Here is a 21066-nt window from a genome sequence, read left to right as displayed (position 1 = left end):
GGTAGTAGGTAATCCAATTTATTGTTCCAATTTATCCTGGGTTCGAACCCCGGCGAGGGTGTTTCTTTTTGTATTTTTTGTTTTTGTTCCTATAGCTTGGCCCAGTATGTTTTAAAATTTGGAAGTTCTTTACATAAAAAAATAGTAATAAATAAACTGTAACACATTTTTGGGCCTATTAAAATAGAAAGAGCTTAGGTAAGGAAATTTAATTTCTTAAAAAATAGCCATTTATTAAGCATTAATAATTATGAGCTATTATTTCCTATCAGTGATAATAAATATCCCTTGATTTAAATAAAATGCAATTTTACATAAAATTTATTTATTTATTGTTAATACATAACATTTAAAATCCATGTAGGCATGAATTTATGGAAACCTGCACTGAAAAATACACCATGCTACCTGATAAAAGAAACAGGCGTTTAGAGCACATTACATTTTTTTCAAGTAATAAATACTTACAAATAACGTAAACCATCTTAGGTATGTCCAAAAATTACAGGGAAAAATCATTTCCCTACTTGCTCTTGGCCACTTATGATACATTATAAATTATAAATTACTACGTATATAATTATTATACTTAATTAAGTTTTACTCATTCGCATTGCTTTGGTTTCGTAAGTAAGAATAACTTTATACAGTAAAACGACTCATCAAGATTGCGGCGCATTATAATGCCAAAAAAAATCAGTAGATAGGCAATAAGAAGAACAAGTGGGTAGGGTAATGCACACCTTTTTTTAAATATATAAATCTATCTATTACTTATGCATTTTTGACAAAGACATTTTTGATTCAACAAAGAGAGTTTTACTGGAATTCAAAAGTTTTTGCGTCGGAAACTTAATTTATTACTTGGCTTTTGACTGTAAGTACCTAAATATTTATGGCTTGTGTAAGAAAAATACTTTAATACAGTACATAATAAATAAAAGTAAGAATATCATATCTTCATCATGCTCAATAGAAAACAAAAACAAATACCTAGCGAAACTTATGAGAAAGCATATCTTTTGTCGTCATTTCAGGGTTAAATCCACAATAATAGTATTTTATGCAACTGGAGTTTAAGCACAGAATATATAATAGTACAAGTACAGAAGGCTCACTCCTTTGATGTTCACAAAACGCCGCCATTCTAAATTCTTACCTACATTAACAAACGGACCGCACGCGTGCAGACGACATTGAATTCTATTGCGCCGCGCGAAGGTCGTCGCCACTGAATGGGCCGCGAACTCGCGGCCGCCGGCATGTACTTGTAGCGCGGCGAAAGGATCGCGGAGTGAGCCGCCCCTGGTTTAAGTGAGGTCAAAAAAGACGTCAGTAATAATTTGAGGCGAAGCCAAAAATTGTTAATAAGGACGCCAGGCCCCGTAGCCGAATGGCATTTCTCCGACGCCAAACGAAAGCGATACGCCGCTGGCTCTGTCGCGCCAATACGCAAGCGCGATAGAGATAGATATCTACTAGCGCTTCGTTTCGTGAGCGTTTCGTGAGCGATTGTGCCAACACCCTGGAGTATTTTTGACTCAGTTAAACACTGTTATAATACTTTTTCTGCGACCATGCACTTACTTTTTAATAGTTTTCTAGAATAACTTTCGTTAAATTCGCACTGTTTCATGTATTTTGACGCGTCGGCCTCCCCTCTGTTCCTGCCTCACCCTGTCGCTCGCACTCCCCCGCGCCGCCGGCATCCCCCGGCGCCCCGCGCACCCACGCTATATCCATTAAAGGCTTGCTAACAATGCTTTATAGATCAGTCAATGAATGCTCAAAAGGGGGTCTAGGTGGAATGGCCAAAAGCAGAAAATTTCACTACGGGATGTTGTTAGGGATAGTCAGGAGACATACATACTAAAAGTCCTCGGACTTTGGACGTGAGCTCGAACAGGGGAATGAAAAAGGTCCCATTTTTTGGTTTTTTGCTCATATTTCAAAAACCGGCCAAGAGCGTGTCGGGCCACGCTCAGTGTAGGGTTCCGTAGTTTTTCGTATTTTTCTCAAAAACTACTGAACCTATCAAGTTCAAAACAATTTTCCTAGAAAGTATTTATAAAGTTCTACTTTTGTGATTTTTTTCATATTTTTTAAACATATGGTTCAAAAGTTAGAGGGGGGGGACGCACTTTTTTTTTCTTTAGGAGCGATTATTTCCGAAAATATTAATATTATCAAAAAACGGTCTTAGTAAACCCTTATTCATTTTTAAATACCTATCCAACAATATATCACACGTTGGGGTTGGAATGAAACAAAATATCAGCCCCCACTTTACATGTAGGGGGGGTACCCTAATAAAACATTTTTTTTCCATTTTTTATTTTTGCACTTTGTTGGCGTGATTGATATACGTATTGGTACCAAATTTCAGCTTTCTAGTGCTTACGGTTACTGAGATTATCCGCGGACGGACGGACGGACAGACAGACATGGCGAAACTATAAGGGTTCCTAGTTGACTACGGAACCCTAAAAACTATGCGTCATAAGAAATTTTGATTTACTACACTTTGAAAGCTTATAAAATTCTCTATAACTTTGAATATCTAGAAACTTTTTTTCTATTCTTAACCATTGTCTAGGTATGAGCTCCTAAAAACTGTTAATTTTTTTTTAAATCGTCCCCCCCCCACTTTTTGTTTCACTTGAAAAATATTTATCTTAGACAAAAGTTTTCTTAAAAAATCTTGTAGATCAGTCAAATACCTTTCATAATAATTATGTGTACATATGCTTCTGTGTCATGTACCGTTGAATAATTATACGACTTTAAAACGAAATGAAACAACAAATGTATGTCATAAACGTGTAAAATGTGTATTTCATGAACATGATTGTATTACATACATACAACATACATACAATCACGCCTGTATCCCATAAAGGGGTAGGCAGAGCACATGAAACTACTAAAGCTTCAGGGCCACATTGCAGTGACAGGTTGCCAGCCTCTCGCCTACGCCACAATTTAACCCATATCCCATAGTCGCCTTCTACGACACCCACGGGAAGAAAGCTGTATTACGATGCTGTATAAATGCATTCACACAATAGGTAACAATACAATTAGCTGTACATAAAGGCCTTCTCACACCCACATCTACCACTACTACAATCTCTGGTGCACCGGCAAAATATTAACTTCAGTATTTCTTCCGGAGCAGCTGGTACTTTGGTTTGCACAGGAATCAGTAAGTTGCTTTCGTTCCGTGCCCATCCCCATTCATCATCCTCCTTGCGTTAGATATCCCGGCATTTGCCACGGCTCATGGGAGCCTGGGGTCCACTTTTATTTTATTTTTTTTTATTTTTATGAATAGGTACAATAACATAATGCAGGCAAACAACATTGTAAATTATTCCTTACATTAGCAACTTACATATTACTTACATTACGATTACAATTGTACACAGCATTATAATAAAAAAACATTTTAGCGCTAAATACATTTTTCACAAATGAAAAGGTCGACAATAGTTGAGTTTAAAACAAAAAATACAATCAAATGTTAATCACTTACTTGTAAATTTCGGGATAATAAAACATTTTTGAACTTAGTCAAAGAACTATTCAAAATATCAATGTCCATATCTAAGTCATTGTACAAACGACACATTCTAAGGATAGGCGCATTGTTAGATATATTATTATTAGCTACCATGGGCAAGGCAAACATTTCTAGATTTCGTGTTCTCTTATTGTTGGCTCTAAAATGGACATAATCCATGAGGTTACTGTCGAGACCGCCATGCACGATTTTATAGAGAGTAACCAGATCGACAACATCCCGTCGGGAGGCTAGGGATTGTATATTATAAGCTGAGAGTCTATCAATATATTCAGGAAGCGCTTGTCGTGTTTTATTTTTAATAGAAAGATATCGTAAGAATTTCGCCTGTATTGATTCCAATCTATCAGAGTGTGTCTTATACGTAAATTGGTTTCCAAACTGAAGAACAGTATTCAAGCGTAGTTCGTACTAATGCACAGTAAAGAATCATTAAGCTATTTGACACTTTGAAAGGCTTTGCAGTTCGCTTAATAAATCCCAGCATGCGATTACATTTCGACACCATATGCTCATAATGACCGCGAAACGACAATTGACTATCGAATAATACTCCAAGATCTCTGATGGAATAAACCCTTACTAATCGTTTGCCGTTTATATTATAATCGTGATTAATCAAGTTCTTATTTCTAGTGAATGTGATTGATTGACATTTGTCAATATTTAAAAACTTTGACAACTAATCCCAAGATTTGGCGTAGGCACTAGTTTTACGAAAGCGACTGCCATCTGACTTTCCAACCCTAACTAGGACTTATTGGAATTAGTCCGGTTTCTTCACGATGTTTTCCTTCATCGAAAAGCGACTGGCAAATATCAAATGACATTTCGCACATAAGTTCAGAAAAAAGTCACTGGTATATTAGCGAGGGAGGTAAAAAAAGTGTGGAATACTGATACAACTAACTAACATAGTTTCGGAGGTAAGAACTGAAAATAACAGCTTAAGTTACAATTATGTCCTAACTCTTAAAAGTTTTCTACTACTATTCTACTTTAAATCAAATTTTAACGTAAAAAACGGGCCAAGAGCGTGTCGGGCCACGCTCAGTATAGGGTTCCGTAGTTTTCCATATTTTTCTCAAAAACTACTGAACCCATCAAGTTCAAAACAATTTTCCTAGAAAGTCATCTTTAAAGTTCTACTTTTGTGATTTTTTTCATATTTTTTAAACATATGGTTCAAAAGTTAGAGGGGGGGGGGCGCACTTTTTTTCCTTTAGGAGCGATAATTTCCGAAAATATCAATATTATCAAAAAACGATCTTATTAAACCCTTATTCATTTTTAAATACCTATCCAAAAATATGCCACATGTTGGGGTTGGAATGAGCCCCCACTTTACATGTAGGGGGGGTACACTAATAAAACATTTTTTTCCATTTTTTATTTTTGCACTTTGTTGGCGTGATTGATATACATATTGGTACCAAATTTCAGCTTTCTAGTGCTAACGGTTACTGAGATTATCCGCGGACGGACAGACAGACATGGCGAAACTATAAGGGTTCCTAGTTGACACCGGAACCCTAAAAAAGGTTTTTACTTGACGAATACTGGACCAAGTGCGCTAAATACTCGTATACTGGATCAAGTACTCTATATCATAAACTGTTATAAATTTGAAATCCTCATGAAAGCAGAAATAACCTCATTGATTTCGTTAAAACAAATCCGAATTTTTATGTTATTACGTGAACAAATATGTTAGTTAAAATGTTACTTTGTACCTTTGAACGGCTCTCCTGTAAAATCATGATTTTGCACTTGCCTCAGTATCCTTAGGAGGTATCGATATAACTTACACGTGTTTTAATTTACTCGCTGCCTCTTTGGGCGGGACGGTATTAATCGGTCTTCTTTGTTTGTTTGAAATGTTGTTGGTCTCACACCTTACTACTGTTGACAAACACTGCAATTCTCTATTATAACCTTGTGTGTTACTGTGTTTGTTGTCCCAAATAAATTAAACAAATTGAAACTGTTTCTTCCATGTCGTCTGGATCAGATGTGACAAAATAAATGTATCTTAGACAATATCCTCCCCGCCGTTATCATCAGTGTCTTCCTCTATCCTGGCGGTGTCGTTGACTTTCGATCCGGAGGTCGCGGGTTCGAACCCGACTCGTGCCAATGACTTTATTCTGAACTTATATGCGAAATGTCATTTGATATTTGCCAATCGCTTTTCGGTGAAGGAAAACGTCGTGAGGAAGCCGGACTAATACCAATAAGTCCTAGTTACCCTTCGGGTTGGAAAGTCAAATGGCAGTCGCTTTCGTAAAACTAGTGCCTACGCCAAATCTTGGGATTAGTTGTCAAAGTGGACCCCAGGCTCCCATGAGCCGTGGCAAATGCCGGGATATCTAACGCAAGGAGGATGATGAATGGGGATGGGCACGGAACGAAAGCAACTTACTGATTCCTGTGCAAACCAAAGTACCAGCTGCTCCGGAAGAAATACTGAAGTTAATATTTTGCCGGTGCACCAGAGATTGTAGTAGTGATAGATGTGGGTGTGAGAAGGCCTTTATGTACAGCTAATTGTATTGTTACCTATTGTGTGAATGCATTTATACAGCATCGTAATACAATCATGTTCATGAAATACATATTTTACACGTTTATCACATACATTTGTTGTTTCATTTCGTTTTAAAGTCGTATAATTATTCAACGGTACATGACACAGAAGCATATGTACACATAATTATTATGAAAGGTATTTGACTGATCTACAAGATTTTTTAAGAAAACTTTTGTCTAAGATAAATATTTTTCAAGATATGGAGCAATCTATGAAACAAAAAGTGGGGGGGGGGGGACGATTTAAAAAAAAATTAACAGTTTTTAGGAGCTCATACCTAGACAATGGTTAAGAATAGAAAAAAAGTTTCTAGATCAAAGTTACAGAGAATTTTATAAACTTTCAAAGTGTAGTAAACCAAAATTTCGTATGACGTATAGTTTTTGAAATATGAGCAAAAAACCAATAAAATGGGACCTTTTTCATCCCCCCCTCTTCGAGCTCACGTCCAAAGTCCGAGGACTTTTAGTATGTATGTCTCCTGGCTATCCCTAATAACATCCCGTAGTGAAACTTTCTGCTTTCGGCCATTCCATCTACTCGTTGACCAAGCTATTAAGACGATACGGTAGGGGTCAATTTTCCATACAAACGCTCTCGACTATTTCCTCCCTGGTTTTTGAAGATAGAGCAATGATTTTTTCAACACAGATTGTTATTATTTTTATCTGTGTCGGACCGTTTTGATTTTTTTGATATTCTGCTTTTTTCATTGTGGCGCAAAAAAAGGTGTGATACTCAAGATTGGTAACAATTAACCAAAAAAGCGAAACAGTCCGACATAGATTATTTCATTGTTATTCAGATTCTCAAATTTCGTTCCGATTAATTAAGTTTTGAAGGAGGAAAGAGTCGAGAGCGGAACCTCGATTTTAAAGATTTTTTTGAAATATCTTTTGACTGAGTTGTTCTTAATGGACAATTTTTTTTCGATAAATCTAGTTAATAACACTTGTATATTTAACTAAAATTCCCAAGTTGAAAAGGGGGCTCCTTTCCATTTTAGCATTTTCGCTACCGTATCCTCTTAAGAACATATCGTATGCGTGGGTGCGCGGGGCGCCGGGTGGGGGCGGGCATCTTTTATGTAGGGTTTTAACGATCTATGCACGACACTGTAAATGACGAATAACAACACGGGAGTTGAAAAAAGTTGTTAAGTACCCACGACCATGGTCATATTACACTGAAAATTTCAAATGTTGTCGTAAGGGACATTTTGTCGTAATTACATTAAATACTGCATAGAAATCAGAAAAAATCTCTATCAGCCTATAATATAATATAACCTAGACATGATCTATTGAAACCTTTAATTGAAAGTAGCATGTCTTTTTGGTGCCAGCAACAACAGTTACAATAAAGGCATTTGAAAATTACTGAGACATATACGAAATCTACATATAAGTACATTATAAAGACCCGTTTTATAATGAAGTTATGAGCTGAAAATACCTTGTCATTAACTTCCTAAGGTTTAGATAAAATAGTTCATATTAGGTAGGTACTTATAGATTTCGTATATGTCTCAGTAATTTTCAAATGCCTTTATTGTAACTGTTGTTGCTGGCACCAAAAAGACATGCTACTTTCAATTAAAGGTACTGTTAGTACCAAGTATAAACAACAGAATAATGATTTTATTCTGACGGCATCTTTACCTACCGATTAGCTAAAACATTTTTGGCGTAAGGGGCTCTATTTTCTAAAGCAACTATTCATATTTAGTTAATATGTTAACATAGACAAACTTATTTAGAAACTATTATTTTAAGATTCGTCTTAATAGGATAGGTAAGCAGATTCCAAGATATGAATTGGGTCTCTTGAAAAGTTACGTACTACGACATTTGAAATTTCCAGTGTTGATAAGGTATAATAACAGTATCATAATAGAATTTGAGTTTATTAATATTAATAGAAATTGAGTTAAGTATATAGATACGTAGGTACACATGTGCCCCAGAAACGGCTTCTATACTATTACTACTATATGAAAGTACCTTAGATTGCTCAGCATGCATTTGCAGCAGTAACGTCCTATTCATACATCTTTACGTTCTGAGCACATGACGCGTCGTCAAAAAAACTTTTTATATTATTTGATATCACTTCGTCATCGTCCTCGCTTCTTGTTCTATATCATTACTACTATATGAAGATACCTCAGTCTAAGGCGTCTAAGCATCATCAATGATGTTCTATTCATAGACGTTTACGTTCTGAGCACGTGGCGCGTCGACAAAAAACTTTTTGTATTATTTGATAGCTCTGCGTTATCGTTCTCGCTTCTTGTTCTATATCATTACTCCTATCTGAAGGTACCTCAGTCTGCCCATCATCATTAATAAGTATTTATTTATAGATGTTTACGTTTGGAGCACATGCCGCGTCGTGAAAAAACTTTTCATATTGTTTTATATCACTTCGTCATCCTCCTCGCTTCTTGTTATATATCATTACTACTATCTGAAGGTACTTCACAGTTTGCCCATCATCATTAATTTTCTATCCATAGACGTTTTTACGTTCTGAGCACATGACGCGCCGTCAAAAAACTTTTTCATATTATTTGATATCACTGCGTCATCGTCCTCGCTTCTTGTTCTATATCATTACAACTGTCTGAAGGTACTCTGCTTGCCTCTTTATTCTTTAAAAAATTGAGTCTGTTATCGATTTTAAACTCGGCTATAAACTTCTACCGGCCGTTCTTCTGAAACAAATTATAACTATTACATATTATGATCAAAGTTATAGACGTTATAGTATCTATACAAATAATATATAGTACCTATACAAATACAAGTAATAATAACATATTAAACAGAGGTAACAACAGGCGATCTTATCGCTTAAGAGCGATCTCTTCCAGACAACCTTCATTATATATGGACTTGAATGTATTATGAGCCGGCTCGATAAAAGGATAGAAGTATTGGGTTGGCACAAAAGTAATGACACACTCTACAAAACTCTATACATTTCCTTTCTTAAGTTAATTGTTTTCGATAATATTCTAGTATGTTGTAGAACATTCTAGGTACTTCTAATGTGAGGGTATATAAAGCCGCCCTCGTGATTGGTTTAGTTCAGTGTTTTTCAAACTTTATGGTCCCACGGCTCATTATGACCTCTCAAATTTTTTCGCGACCCCCATACCTCGTTTCTAATATTACCTATAACTTAGTGCTGAAAGATGTAATAAAAGTTGTAATTTCGATCAAAGGTAAAGATTTGCAAACTCGTCTATTGCGAATAGTATGCGTAGATATGGGTGTACTTTATCACTTAATCACTCTTAGGTGAGATGGCTTTCGAGAGGAAGGGCCGGTTTTGACACGCGTTATCGAGCTTAAATCATAATTATTAATGTTTTTACAATATTGTTGCTGATTATGTTACGATATCGAAAGTAGCATGTCTTGCCGGTATCTTTTGACCACTTAAATGTTATGATCGCAAGTCTGCAAAGAAAGGGACGAAAACATAATTACAGAAAAAGATAAAGTTAACGGATTTCTAGCAAAAATTGAGTTGTGGACTACATTTTTACACAGCATGAAGTTTGCGTATGCGTATGCAGTTTGATTATTTCCCTTGCATGGCTAAAATCATTCAAGAAATATCATCAGATATGGTGGAGCGCTTGCAAAGTTAAAAAAACCAACTCTAAAGTTATTTCTCAACTGAAACATTGATTGGTGATGGAAAGTTGGATTTTGAATATTTTTTTAATATTAAGTCCTTTGAGCTGGTCGATGCGCGCCAAGCTGACGTCAGAACGGCGTGTCTATGTAATATCTATTTAATTCTTAATTTCTTGAGGTACAGTTTTCTTCGCTATCGGTACAGTTTAGGTTCAATTATTTTATGCAAATTTTGTGACTATTCAGACATCTCTCACGCCATCCTGACGGACACGGTGAAAGAAGCACCATTTCAATGTCTGAATATCCACATTTAGTAAAAGAAGCCCTTAAAATTTTGATCCTATTTGCTACTTCATATTTAAGCGAGCTGACGTTTTCAACAAATAAACACAATTTATTTATTTATCATAAAATGAGTTGTTTTAAGGTTAACCTTTTAATTTTCAAGAATTTGACTTTTTTAAGTTAAAAAAAAAATTAACCAGCCTGTCATAAGTTTATCTTAAAGCTGAACTTCGCGACCCCCCTGGATAAATGCCGCGACCCCCCTGGGGGTCGCGACCCACACTTTGAAAAACACTGGTTTAGTTAGATTGAAATAAAATGGACGAGCGACAAGTTCGAACACTTTACTTATACGAGTACTTGTTAGGCCACAGTGCGCGGGCTGCGGCTGACAATATCAACACTGCATTGGGCGCTGGAAGTACAAGCCATGCCACGGTGTCCAGATGGTTTGACCGTTTTAAATCAGGAGACAGGAGCCTTGAAAGTCAGTCACGCTCAGGACGACCACCTGCATTCAATGATGACGATTTAAGCCGCGAACTACAGTCGAATCCTGATGCTACTACTCGTGAATTAGCGGAAGCACTTAACTGCAATTACCACGCTGTGGAATACCATCTGCATGAGCTTGGGTATCGAAAGGTTTTGGCTCGATGGGTACCGCACATCCTTACCGACGCCAGTCGTGCAGTCCGTGTCGCCATCTGTCAATCACTTTTGCTACGACCCCGACGTAAAGAGTTTTTGACTGATCTGGTTACGGGAGATGAATCATGGATTTATTATGAGAACGATACTACACGTCGTGCTTTTTGGCTGCCTCGAGAAGAAACGCCACCAAGTCAACCGAAGCTGAGTCAAAAGAACCACTTAAAAGTTTTGCTTTGTTGTTTCTGGGACTCGCAAAGCATGCTGTTTCATGAACTATTACACAATGAAACTGTAAACGCTAACAAATATTCAACACAGCTCACCGAACTATCTTCTGCTATCAAGAAAAAACGACGAAGACGAGCCACTGTAATTTTACTACATGATAACGCTCAACCTCATGTCGCATCTACCGTTCGCCAACAGCTGCAGAACTTGGGCTGGGAGACGATACCCCACCCACCTTATTCTCCATCAGACATCGCACCATCAGACTTTCATTTGTTTAGAGCCCTGAAACGACATTTGCGGGGTAAACAATTCAATGATTTCCATGATGTAACAACTTTTTCGAGGCACAGCCATCAGAGTTCTGGGCGAAAGGCATCCAAACTTTGCCGGATCGTTGGCAAGAAGTCATAGATGCTAATGGTGATTACATCATCGACTAAGCTTTTTGTATTGTAATAATAATAAAAAATATTCACCAGCAGCTTGCTCTTCAATACGGTCTTGTGGACCGCGAAGTACCGTACTACAAGTACATACCTGCGCCAGTTCACGAAAATGGTCGTGCCACGCTCTATTGGGATCGATCTATTATCACTGACAGGACTATTGTAGCCAATAAGCCTGACATTGTCATAATAGATCGATCGCAACGCCGGACCGTGCTCGTCGACATCACCATCCCCCATGATGAGAATCTCGTGAAAGCCGAGAAGGACAAGTCCAGTAAGTACCTAGACTTGGCTTACGAGATGACCGCCATGTGGGATGTTGATTCGACGATCATTGTCCCGATAGTCGTTTCAGCGAACGGTCTCATAGCGAAGAGTCTGGACCAACATCTCGAGAGACTCTCGCTAGGTGGTTGGATCAAGGGTCAGATGCAGAAGGCGGTGATCTTGGACACGGCGCGGATAGTCCGACGGTTCCTCTCTCTGCAGCCCTAACCACCGGCAGCTTGGGCCCTGCCCCGCTGCTGGCGGCACCCTAGGTTAGGTTTTTTATAATGTGTTTATATGTTTTATATTGTTTTGTAAGTGTTTTATTTTATTTTACTTTTATACTCATATTGTAAAAAACCTAATCTAAAAAAAGAGATTAATAAAAAATATAAAACGTAAACCAAGTGTCTCATTACTTTTGTGCCAACCCAATAGCTCCGTATACTTAGAGTCTAAAAAATCAAAAAGCTATTCGTGTGGGATCTTGTAATAATTGCTTTGTAAATAATTTTTAAGAAAAAAAACCGCCGCCTTTGGGCTTCTGGTGAAAGCTACTTGCGAATGTTGGATTATGTAGAAATGTGTAGGTATTTTTTAAAACTGCTTTTAATGCTTTAATTATTTGATGGCAACACAAATGAATATACGTATAACGTTAAGGTTTGAGGAGTTTCCTCAATTCCTCATGAATCCGATTATAAGAAATCAAATCTTGACAAAATTTGACTTGAAAACTCAATACTTAACAAACATAATTAAATAAATGTCACTGTTCTGAACTTAAATACTGCTTCTCTTACAAAAATACCAAAGTCATTATGAGTGTGCCGTTCATATTTGAGGAGTTCGGTTACAGAAGACCGCAGCCAAATAGCACTAGACCCTACTCATAGTGTTGTGTTCCTGCCGGTGAGTAGGTAAGGCTGCCAGAGCTCAACGAGGGTGCGGTGTGCTGATGACGGGAGGACTTACGGAACTAACTTGTTCCGTCTATTGTCCTTTGAGTCGTCGGCAACCCGAACCCTCCTTGGAACTTGTACACTCCTTTTTGCTGTGTACTTAACGCAGCAAAAGGGAATGTACAAGTTTCTAATGGGGTGGAAACGCGCATGTGACACTGTTTGAGTTGCAGGCGTCCATAGGTTATGGTGACCGCTTTACATCAGGCGGGCCGTATGCTTGTTTGCCACCGACGTAGTATAAAAAAAAAAAACCATCATCAGCAGTTCCACTGCAGCAAATATCACTGTTCTGGACGTACGTGCATGCTGTTCTTATAAGAATACCAAAGTCACTATGACAGTGCCGTTCAGATTTGAAGAGTTCGGTTCTGACCATCATCAGCAGTTCCGGTGCACCAAAAATCACTGTTCTGGACGTAAGTGCATGCTGTTCTTATAAGAATACCAAAGTCACTATAAGTGTGCCGTTCAGATTTGAGGAGTTTGGTTCTGACCATCATCAGCAGTTCCACTGCACCAAATATCACTCTTCTGGACGTAAGTGCATGCTGTTCTTATAAAAATACCAAAGTCACTATAAGCGTGCCGTTCAGATTTGAGGAGTTCCGTTCTGACCATCATCAGCAGTTCCACTGCACCAAATGTCACTGTTCCGTACGTAAATGCATGCTGTTCCTTTAAAAACACAAAAATCGTCATATGTATGCCTTTCAGATTTGAGGAGTTCCCTCGATTTTTCCAGGATCCCATCATCAGAACTGGGTTCTGAGAAAAATGGGACCAATCTGTATGCATATACATTCAATCAAAAAAAAAAATTTTCAACATCGGTCCAGTAACGACGGAGATATCGAGGAACAAACATTAAAAAAATATAAAAAATACAGACGAATAGAGAACCACCTTCTTTTGAGAGATTTGAGGCGGCGGTTAAAAAATAAGGTATTTGTGTGGCACATTATCTTGAGCTTGACAGGTAGGGAACTTCCTACTTATATCGATAAATAAAATTAGCGACGATCATTTGATGAACTATAGTGATCGCTTCTATTACAATACAACATTTTCTACTAAATTGTGGTGTACAATTAAAACATACCTACTTATTAGACCATTATCTACGTTCAGCACCAGCAACTAGCAGTGCTTCTGATACATCCTGTAGACTGGCTGGGTCTGAAGAGCTACCGGAAATTCCACCTGTGTAGGATTAATATACTTCATTAAAGGTTTACAAAGTAGGCTTCGGAATATGGGAAAATTCAAATATTAGGTACGTGGTACTTATAGATGTGTCTTTAGATACCTACTTACATCCTACTAGCATTTGCCTGCGGCTTCGCTCGCGTTAGAAAGAGACAAACAGTAGCCTATGTCACTCTCCATCCCTTCAACTATCTCCACTTAAAAAATCACGTCAATTCACGGACAAACTAACAGACACACACTTTCCCATTATATGATATATAAATATGATCCTATGTATATCCTATGTATGATCTTAGAGCCTGGGATCGAGGGGTTAGGGCAGTTCGCTCTACGTAACATCATGGCCAGTCCAAATGGGGTGTCATGCTCCCTATCAGACACACCTTAGCTTTAATACGACTAGGCTTACATACTCGTACTTACTAAGTACTTCAAGAAAAATCATAATACTTCCTAGCAGTTTTACCACTATTTCTCTATCGCTGCCGCACCTAAATTCACATGATATAATTATATAAAATTAAAATTGAAATAAATTACATATTATGGAAGACAAAAAATTACCAAGGCCCCCAGTGGTCAGTGGCTTACAGTTCCGAGGCTGGAATGGAACCAGCGATGCAACGTACTCTGCAATCGCGGCCGATGCCTGTATCCTCTCGGCCATTCGGGTCACAGCTGCATAGGTCATTAAAATTCTATAAAATTCTAATGAGCTGGGTTACAAAATTTACATTTAAATAAACGCTCGAGAAAATTAAATTCACAAATCTTGTGTCAATTGCCCAAGACATTTATTTCAGGCGCTACGATATTTTCCGTAGAAACTTTCAGTTAATATGTTACCATAGATTAAAATGTTACTCATTACAATTATTAAGAGCATATCACTTCTAGCGCCTATAGGCGTAAATTCTACGTATTACGCTATTAGGCGTCAGGTCATTTAGGCATATCATCTATGGTTATTACCACCTTATGCTAATAGTGGTTCTTTGCACAGGCATAATTTCGTCGCCATAATATTCACCAGCAACATGTTAGCTCATCTATACAACCTTGTGGACGCCAAGTGCCGTACTTCTACTAAATGACTTACTTACTACTTACCACGACCTTTTCTCTAAAATGGTCTTGGCAGGCTCTATTGGGATTGGGATTAATGCAACATTATTTAGTGTTAACAGAGTTTAGGCTTATAATTATCATTCAACATTAGGCTTATAATTATCATTCATCCCATTTGTAAACTCTTTAGCAGATGAATTTTAAAAACACTGTTCTTATATTTTACTAAACTTTTGAAGTTCCTAGCTTAAAAACCTTAATGCCCATGTCCATACAAATTTTCCACTTCTATCCAACTTTTGACTCCCAACGTGGTGGAATTTTGAACCCACATTTCATGTTCTTGTCTGAACTACCTTTTGACGATGTTGCAAGTTTCGTTTGAAATATATCATTCATTCCCATTTTAAAAGTTTTCAAATTTCTAGATTCGAATAAAGCTAGTTGCTCATACAAGCTTTCACTCCATTCCAGGTAAGATTTTCTAGAATGCTGAATTTGATAATCCTTCTTACTCTAATATTTTCATGAAGTTTCACTTAATATAAAACTTGATCCGAATAGAAACTTTCAACCCCTTATGGCCCTTATTAATCAATGCAACCTTAGTCTCTGTAGTTTCGGCTGTGTATTTTCCCATCGGGAGACTTGTCTGGCTCGTTTGCCTCCTATCTAGTAAAAAGTTGGATTTGTGACAGACAGGCAGATAAATTGACAGACAGACAGACTGACGGAGGCGCACCATACCTTTACTTTACAGAACCCGAATTGGTATTTTTTTCGTCGTCACTTCAATTATTTCGGTCATGATCAAATAATGTGAAATTTTATTTTGGCGTCCAGTCACTTAAAGTAAAACTCGATCCGCAATTCAGCAATATTCCACATACATACTTTCAATCGCTTATTAATCGCCTTATTATGGATCTAAACGCACGGTAGTGCGCAGACCAAGTTCCAGCAAGAGGCCGCGAGCATGCCGTGCACTATTTACACGAACCGTTTCGACCCACTTTGACCCCCTGTAGCTCAGTGCCTAATAGTGCAGTGATAAAAGTGGACCTACGTACAGTATACAAGTACAGTGATAAAAGTGGACCTACGTAATCATATACTAGTACTAATTGATTTTTCTAAACTCGCTTCTTATTCTTACCTCTCGCACGTTTCATAAATCACATAAATGTTAATGCAACCTAGCCCTTGTAGTTTCGGCTTTGCATTGATAATTAAGTCAGTCAGGAGAACTCTTGCATTTATATATTTAACTATTAGCTTTTGCCCGCGGCTTCACTCGCGTCAAATTCGAAAATTGCGGAATGGTCCTTACAAACTTCTACCGACCACTTTAGGGAAGTGTGGGGTTAGAAAAAGAAAAAAATAGCCTGTCAATCTCCATCCATTCATCTATCTCCACTTAAAAAATCAGGTAAATTCGTGGCTCTGTTTTGCCGTGAAAGACGGACATACAAACAGACACACACACACACACACACACACACACACACACACACACACACACACACACACACACACACACACACACACACACACTTTCCCAATTATAATATTAAGTACTGGACCACCCTGTATATATATGTATTATGAATGTATGTATACTCGTATAGACGATCTAGTACACTTACAATGCGACTGAGTTAGCCTTATTCATACTATCATAGACTTCAAATCGATAGCTTCAGTATTTCTCTATATCTCATGGTTCTGGGCGGTGATATTTTGCCATCAGGCGACTTGTCTGCTCGTTTGCTTCCTATCTCATAAAAAGTGTGATCTCATCATACAGTCAAATAAACTGACAGACCTTTTTAATATACGTACCTAATCCTACAAACAGTAGTTCTTCGTCGTCACCTCAATTTTTTCGGTCATTTTAATCATGATCTTATAATTAAATAACGTACAATCGGCGAGCCAACTTAATTTTTGCGTCCAGCCACCTAGGCTATTTACCAATAATGTGAATAGTAGATTGTACAACAAGGGCATAAAGTGACCCATTTTTACCGGAGGCAATTTTTTGGTCTCAGCGAAGGTATTTCCATAGCAACACCACCTTCAAATCTTCAGGAAAAGAGCATACTCCCATATTAAAGGCCGGCAACGCTTCTGCAACCCGTCAGGTGTTTCGAGGGTTTAAGGGTAGCGGTAATCGCTTACCATCAGGCGATCCGTCTCATTTCCCTTCGTTTATTTATCTACTTTACCTTAAAATATTTTTCCTCTCCCAGTTTAGGGAAGCGGTGAAATTTTACGGAAAAGTCCTCTGAGGCTGTGGCTCCGAATTTCGTACATTTCCTATGAGCATTGTTATAATTCATGACCATCAGAAGCAGCAACCTAGGTACTGCAAATATATAAGTTGGAAAGTGACATTGACAATAAACATCAATTCATAATATTCCAAAGACTAAACTGGAATAGATAATAATAATTATGTATAGAAACAAGTTCTATGAATAATAGTTTTTGTAAATGGAAGTGTGATAATAATCAAAATATTAAATAATATAATTTGATTTGTTTCCGAAATTTTATCTTAGACAAAACCGAAACCATTAGAAGCAATGTTGCTACAGGAAAATATGATTGTGTTAATTACTAGCAACATAAAATCCAGCACTAGCACACATAGAAACATTTGGATCCGTTACTAAGAGACATACGTTTCTAAGGAAGTCAATAGGCCTTGGTTGTGACTTGTGTGATTAATCTAGTTATCGATATTATTTGTCTTACACTATTGACAGTTTGTGATTGACAATTCAGTCACTTCACTTGATACTTGTTTACTTTTGTTTTGACTTGGTAAATAACAATTCATAAATAAAAAGAAAAATCAGATTTAACAATTAAATGGCTGATCCTAGCACTATTCTCTTCTTAGCAGAGACGAAAGTTTATAGCAGCGAGGACAGTAGCTCAGGCAGCTGGAGTGATGTGTGTAGCCTTAAAGCTGAAGATGATTCTTCCGAGTATGAGAGTCAAGATGAAGACGATGAGGATACGCTATTTTTTCCATTAATGCAATATTTAATAAGACTGAGGCGTCGAAGAGTTGATGATTACCTACATATTGTGGATTCATGGACAGATGGGGAATTCAAGAATCGCATGAGACTTTCACGAAAGACAGCTTACCGGCTTATTGGTACCTACAATATTGTATACGTTTACTATACATTTTACTGTAATTCTGGTTACATAGGATAAATTCCATATTTTTTTGTTTCAGATGACTTGGAAAAATCAGGGTTTATTGCATCACACAAGTTTGGACTAAAGCCCTTAGAACCTAAGTTATGTTTCTACATTTTTTTATCCTTTATTTCGAATACTGAGCCACTGACACCAATAGCTACTAAATTTGATATTTCCATATCATCAACTTTTAGAGTTATAAGAAGAGTTGTAGCTTGGATGTTAACAAAATTAAATGATGCCATCAAGTGGCCACAAAACTATATTGAATATAGAACAATTTGTGATGCTTTTCAGCTGAAAACTGGAATTTCAAATACTATAGGAGTTATTGACTGTACCAATATTAAAATAGAAAAACCTAAAAATGCCAGAGACTACTGCAACCCTAAAGGATATTATTCAATTATTTTGCAAGCAACTCTGGATTCCCATATGAGATTTACAAATATTTTTTGTGGTGAGCCAGGTTCTTCAAATTGTGCCCGGGTTTTGAAAAAGTCACCTTTATATAATACTGCAATGGCTAACAGAGATTCATTATTTCCACATGATACTTTTCTGATTGGGCATTCTGGTTATCCAGCTCTGCCATGGCTAGTGCCACCATTTCGAGAGAACAAGCGTTTAACAACCCATCAGAGAGAATATAATACAATACATGCATCTACCAGGAAGATCAGTGACAAAGCTTTCAATCTTCTCAAGGGAAGGTTTCGCAGAATAAAACATTTTACTGTATATAGAAATATAGCTTTTATCACAGACACCATTGTTGCCGCTTGTATTCTACATAACTACTGTATAAATGAAAATGATCACATTGAAGAAAATGAATAAGACTGTTAATTAAGGTTGTATTATACTTTAATTCAAGTAAGTATAGAATAAATATCTATGTTAAGTATGTTCAAAACTACTGTACTAGTAATTTTTTAACTTCTTTAGACAATATTATATTTTGTACATAGTACATACAGGTTATATAGGGCAACCTATAATGAAAATTATGAACAAGGTGGGATCAATAAAAAAAAGTCCAGGGTCCCTGGACTTTACTGCATAAATTGCATTTTCATTTATCAGCTAACAATTTTCTCAGTAAATCACACTTTTCTCGCTCTATCCTTAACATTTCTTCTTGTTTTTTTTCTTTTAGTTGTAGTTTCTTAAAAGCCAATGTTTGCTTCATTTCTAATTCTTTTCGTTTCAGTTGCAGTTCTTCTTCTTTCAATTTTAAACTCCTCTCATACCTCTCATCCCTGATTAATTTTTGTTCTTCTTGCCTTCTTAAATACTCAACCCATTGTTTATCTAATTGTATTTTGGCTCTTTGTTCCATTCGCAAATTTCTAAATTGTGCACCTGCTTTTCTTTTTTTTAATGATGATGGATCCCTGTCCATGTCGTCTTGATTCTGCATAACTCCTGAAGCTAACCTGTATGTCACACTGTCATCACTGAAGCGCCCAAGAATTTGATGCATTTCATTGAAATATTTAAAAGACATTTGCTGACCATTCTCTATACAATCTTTGTATTTTTTTGTAAGGGCATTTATTTTCCATCTTACTTGATCAGGGGTGACCTTTAAAGGTAAAATAAAATAAGTACAACATTTTAAATACAAGATAATCATCCTTATGATCAGGGCCCGTAACTTTCATGCCGATGACATCAATTTGACGCTGCTTATAGGATGATTCAAATAGTTTTATTGTAATAATTAATCTTTATTCATTAATCAATTTTTATCATGTACAAATGACTTCAAAAGTAAGCTATCCATACGTGGAATAATTAATACCTACTTCATACGTGAAACGAAAAGGAAACAATTTGTTTTGTTAATATAATTGATTAATTATTAAATAAAACTCTTGAATCATACTATATGCAGCGTGACATCAAATTTATGTCATCAGCATGAAAGTTACGGGCCCTGCTTATGATTATTTGCCTACCTCAACATTCAGTGATCTCAACTCTTCAGCTATAGACTTCCACATTTTCGTTTTCTTTTTAGGGTTGTCCATCACATGCATTTTGGTTTCATATAAACTTAACAGCATCAATGTGGCATTCTTAGTCCAAATTACATCTAAAATAAGGAAAAAAAAAGTGAATTGGTTAATAATTAAAAAATCATTAAATACATTTTTGTAGTAAACACTGCTTTATATACTTTGTTTGTTGGCTTCACTCGGGTCAGGTTCTTCTTGAGGTGGCATATTGGTAATGGTATGTGCTTGATTGTAGGTAGGAATACCCATGTTTTGTTTGTATGGAGCTACTGATGTGGTACCTAGAAATTGCAGATTTATATATAGTTATAATTAACCAACAAAATATTATCATACAATCACTTATTTACACTCAGTATACGTAATAACCACCTTTTGACTTTCATAGTTACTGGGAACATATAAATGATATGCCCCTTTGTAATATTTGCATTAGCTTTCGGCCCCACTTTTCCCTTCCCAATACTTACACTGATTATCTAAAATAGCCAAAACGGCAACATTATTCTCATCCATTTTGCCTGCCCAATTAGTTTTCCAACAGGATTAATACAGCTATGCACTGTGCTCAACTTGCTATTGTGTCAGTTGGAAACCTGCAGCCACCGAGCCTACACTGACTTTATACACCAATGCTTCTGTGTCCGTATTTACTGCACTGTGTCGCTGAAGTTCATCGAAACATTGTTCTCTGTGTCGACACGTGGTCGACACAAACCAATTCTATCAGAAAATGTCACGCAATTCACTCTGTGTGCGGTGCGCATGTTGAGCTGAGCTGAGCGCAGTAGACAATTTTTTTGTTGTCATCGATTCATTCGATTTCTTTCCTTCGGGTTGTACTAACCGGTATCGATATATCACAC

General features: G+C 36.9%; 2 protein-coding genes across 3 annotated transcripts; one reads left to right on the top strand and one right to left on the bottom strand.

The window, feature by feature from the left end:
• Window positions 1-17753: 17753 nt before the first annotated feature.
• LOC125228113 (protein ALP1-like) lies at window positions 17754-19016 on the top strand. Its single transcript, XM_048132565.1, has 2 exons — window positions 17754-18126; window positions 18211-19016. Exons 1-2 carry the CDS (start codon window positions 17832-17834, stop codon window positions 19014-19016), a joined length of 1101 nt encoding a protein of 366 aa, XP_047988522.1. The 5' UTR covers window positions 17754-17831.
• Window positions 19017-19025: 9 nt separating this feature from the next.
• Window positions 19026-20968, bottom strand: LOC125228114. 2 transcript variants are annotated; one of them, XM_048132567.1, is made up of 4 exons: window positions 20573-20968; window positions 20362-20481; window positions 20141-20277; window positions 19026-19764 (listed from the first exon to the last, which is right to left on the bottom strand). In XM_048132567.1, exons 2-4 carry the CDS (start codon window positions 20447-20449, stop codon window positions 19252-19254), a joined length of 738 nt encoding a protein of 245 aa, XP_047988524.1. In that variant the 5' UTR covers window positions 20450-20481; window positions 20573-20968; the 3' UTR covers window positions 19026-19251. The 2 variants fall into 2 exon arrangements, with proteins under 2 accessions (XP_047988524.1, XP_047988523.1); XM_048132566.1 differs by having other exon boundaries at window positions 20671-20968.
• Window positions 20969-21066: the final 98 nt, after the last annotated feature.

This window comes from Leguminivora glycinivorella, chromosome 7 (assembly GCF_023078275.1).
Source record: "Leguminivora glycinivorella isolate SPB_JAAS2020 chromosome 7, LegGlyc_1.1, whole genome shotgun sequence".
NCBI lineage: Eukaryota > Metazoa > Arthropoda > Insecta > Lepidoptera > Tortricidae > Leguminivora > Leguminivora glycinivorella.
This window is presented reverse-complemented; position numbering and strand designations above follow the sequence as displayed.

Excerpts from the sequence above, each read along its gene's own strand:
- LOC125228114 (XM_048132566.1), bottom strand. The coding sequence starts at position 20,716 with ATGGATGAGAATAATGTTGCCGTTTTGGCTATTTTAGATAATCAGT. Across the intron at positions 20,482-20,670 it reads GGCTATTTTAGATAATCAGT|GTACCACATCAGTAGCTCCA; the intron begins GTAAGTATTGGG and ends TGCAATTTCTAG. Across the intron at positions 20,278-20,361 it reads GAGTGAAGCCAACAAACAAA|ATGTAATTTGGACTAAGAAT; the intron begins GTATATAAAGCA and ends TCCTTATTTTAG.
- LOC125228113 (XM_048132565.1), top strand. The coding sequence starts at position 17,832 with ATGGCTGATCCTAGCACTATTCTCTTCTTAGCAGAGACGAAAGTTTAT. Across the intron at positions 18,127-18,210 it reads GACAGCTTACCGGCTTATTG|ATGACTTGGAAAAATCAGGG; the intron begins GTACCTACAATA and ends TTTTTGTTTCAG.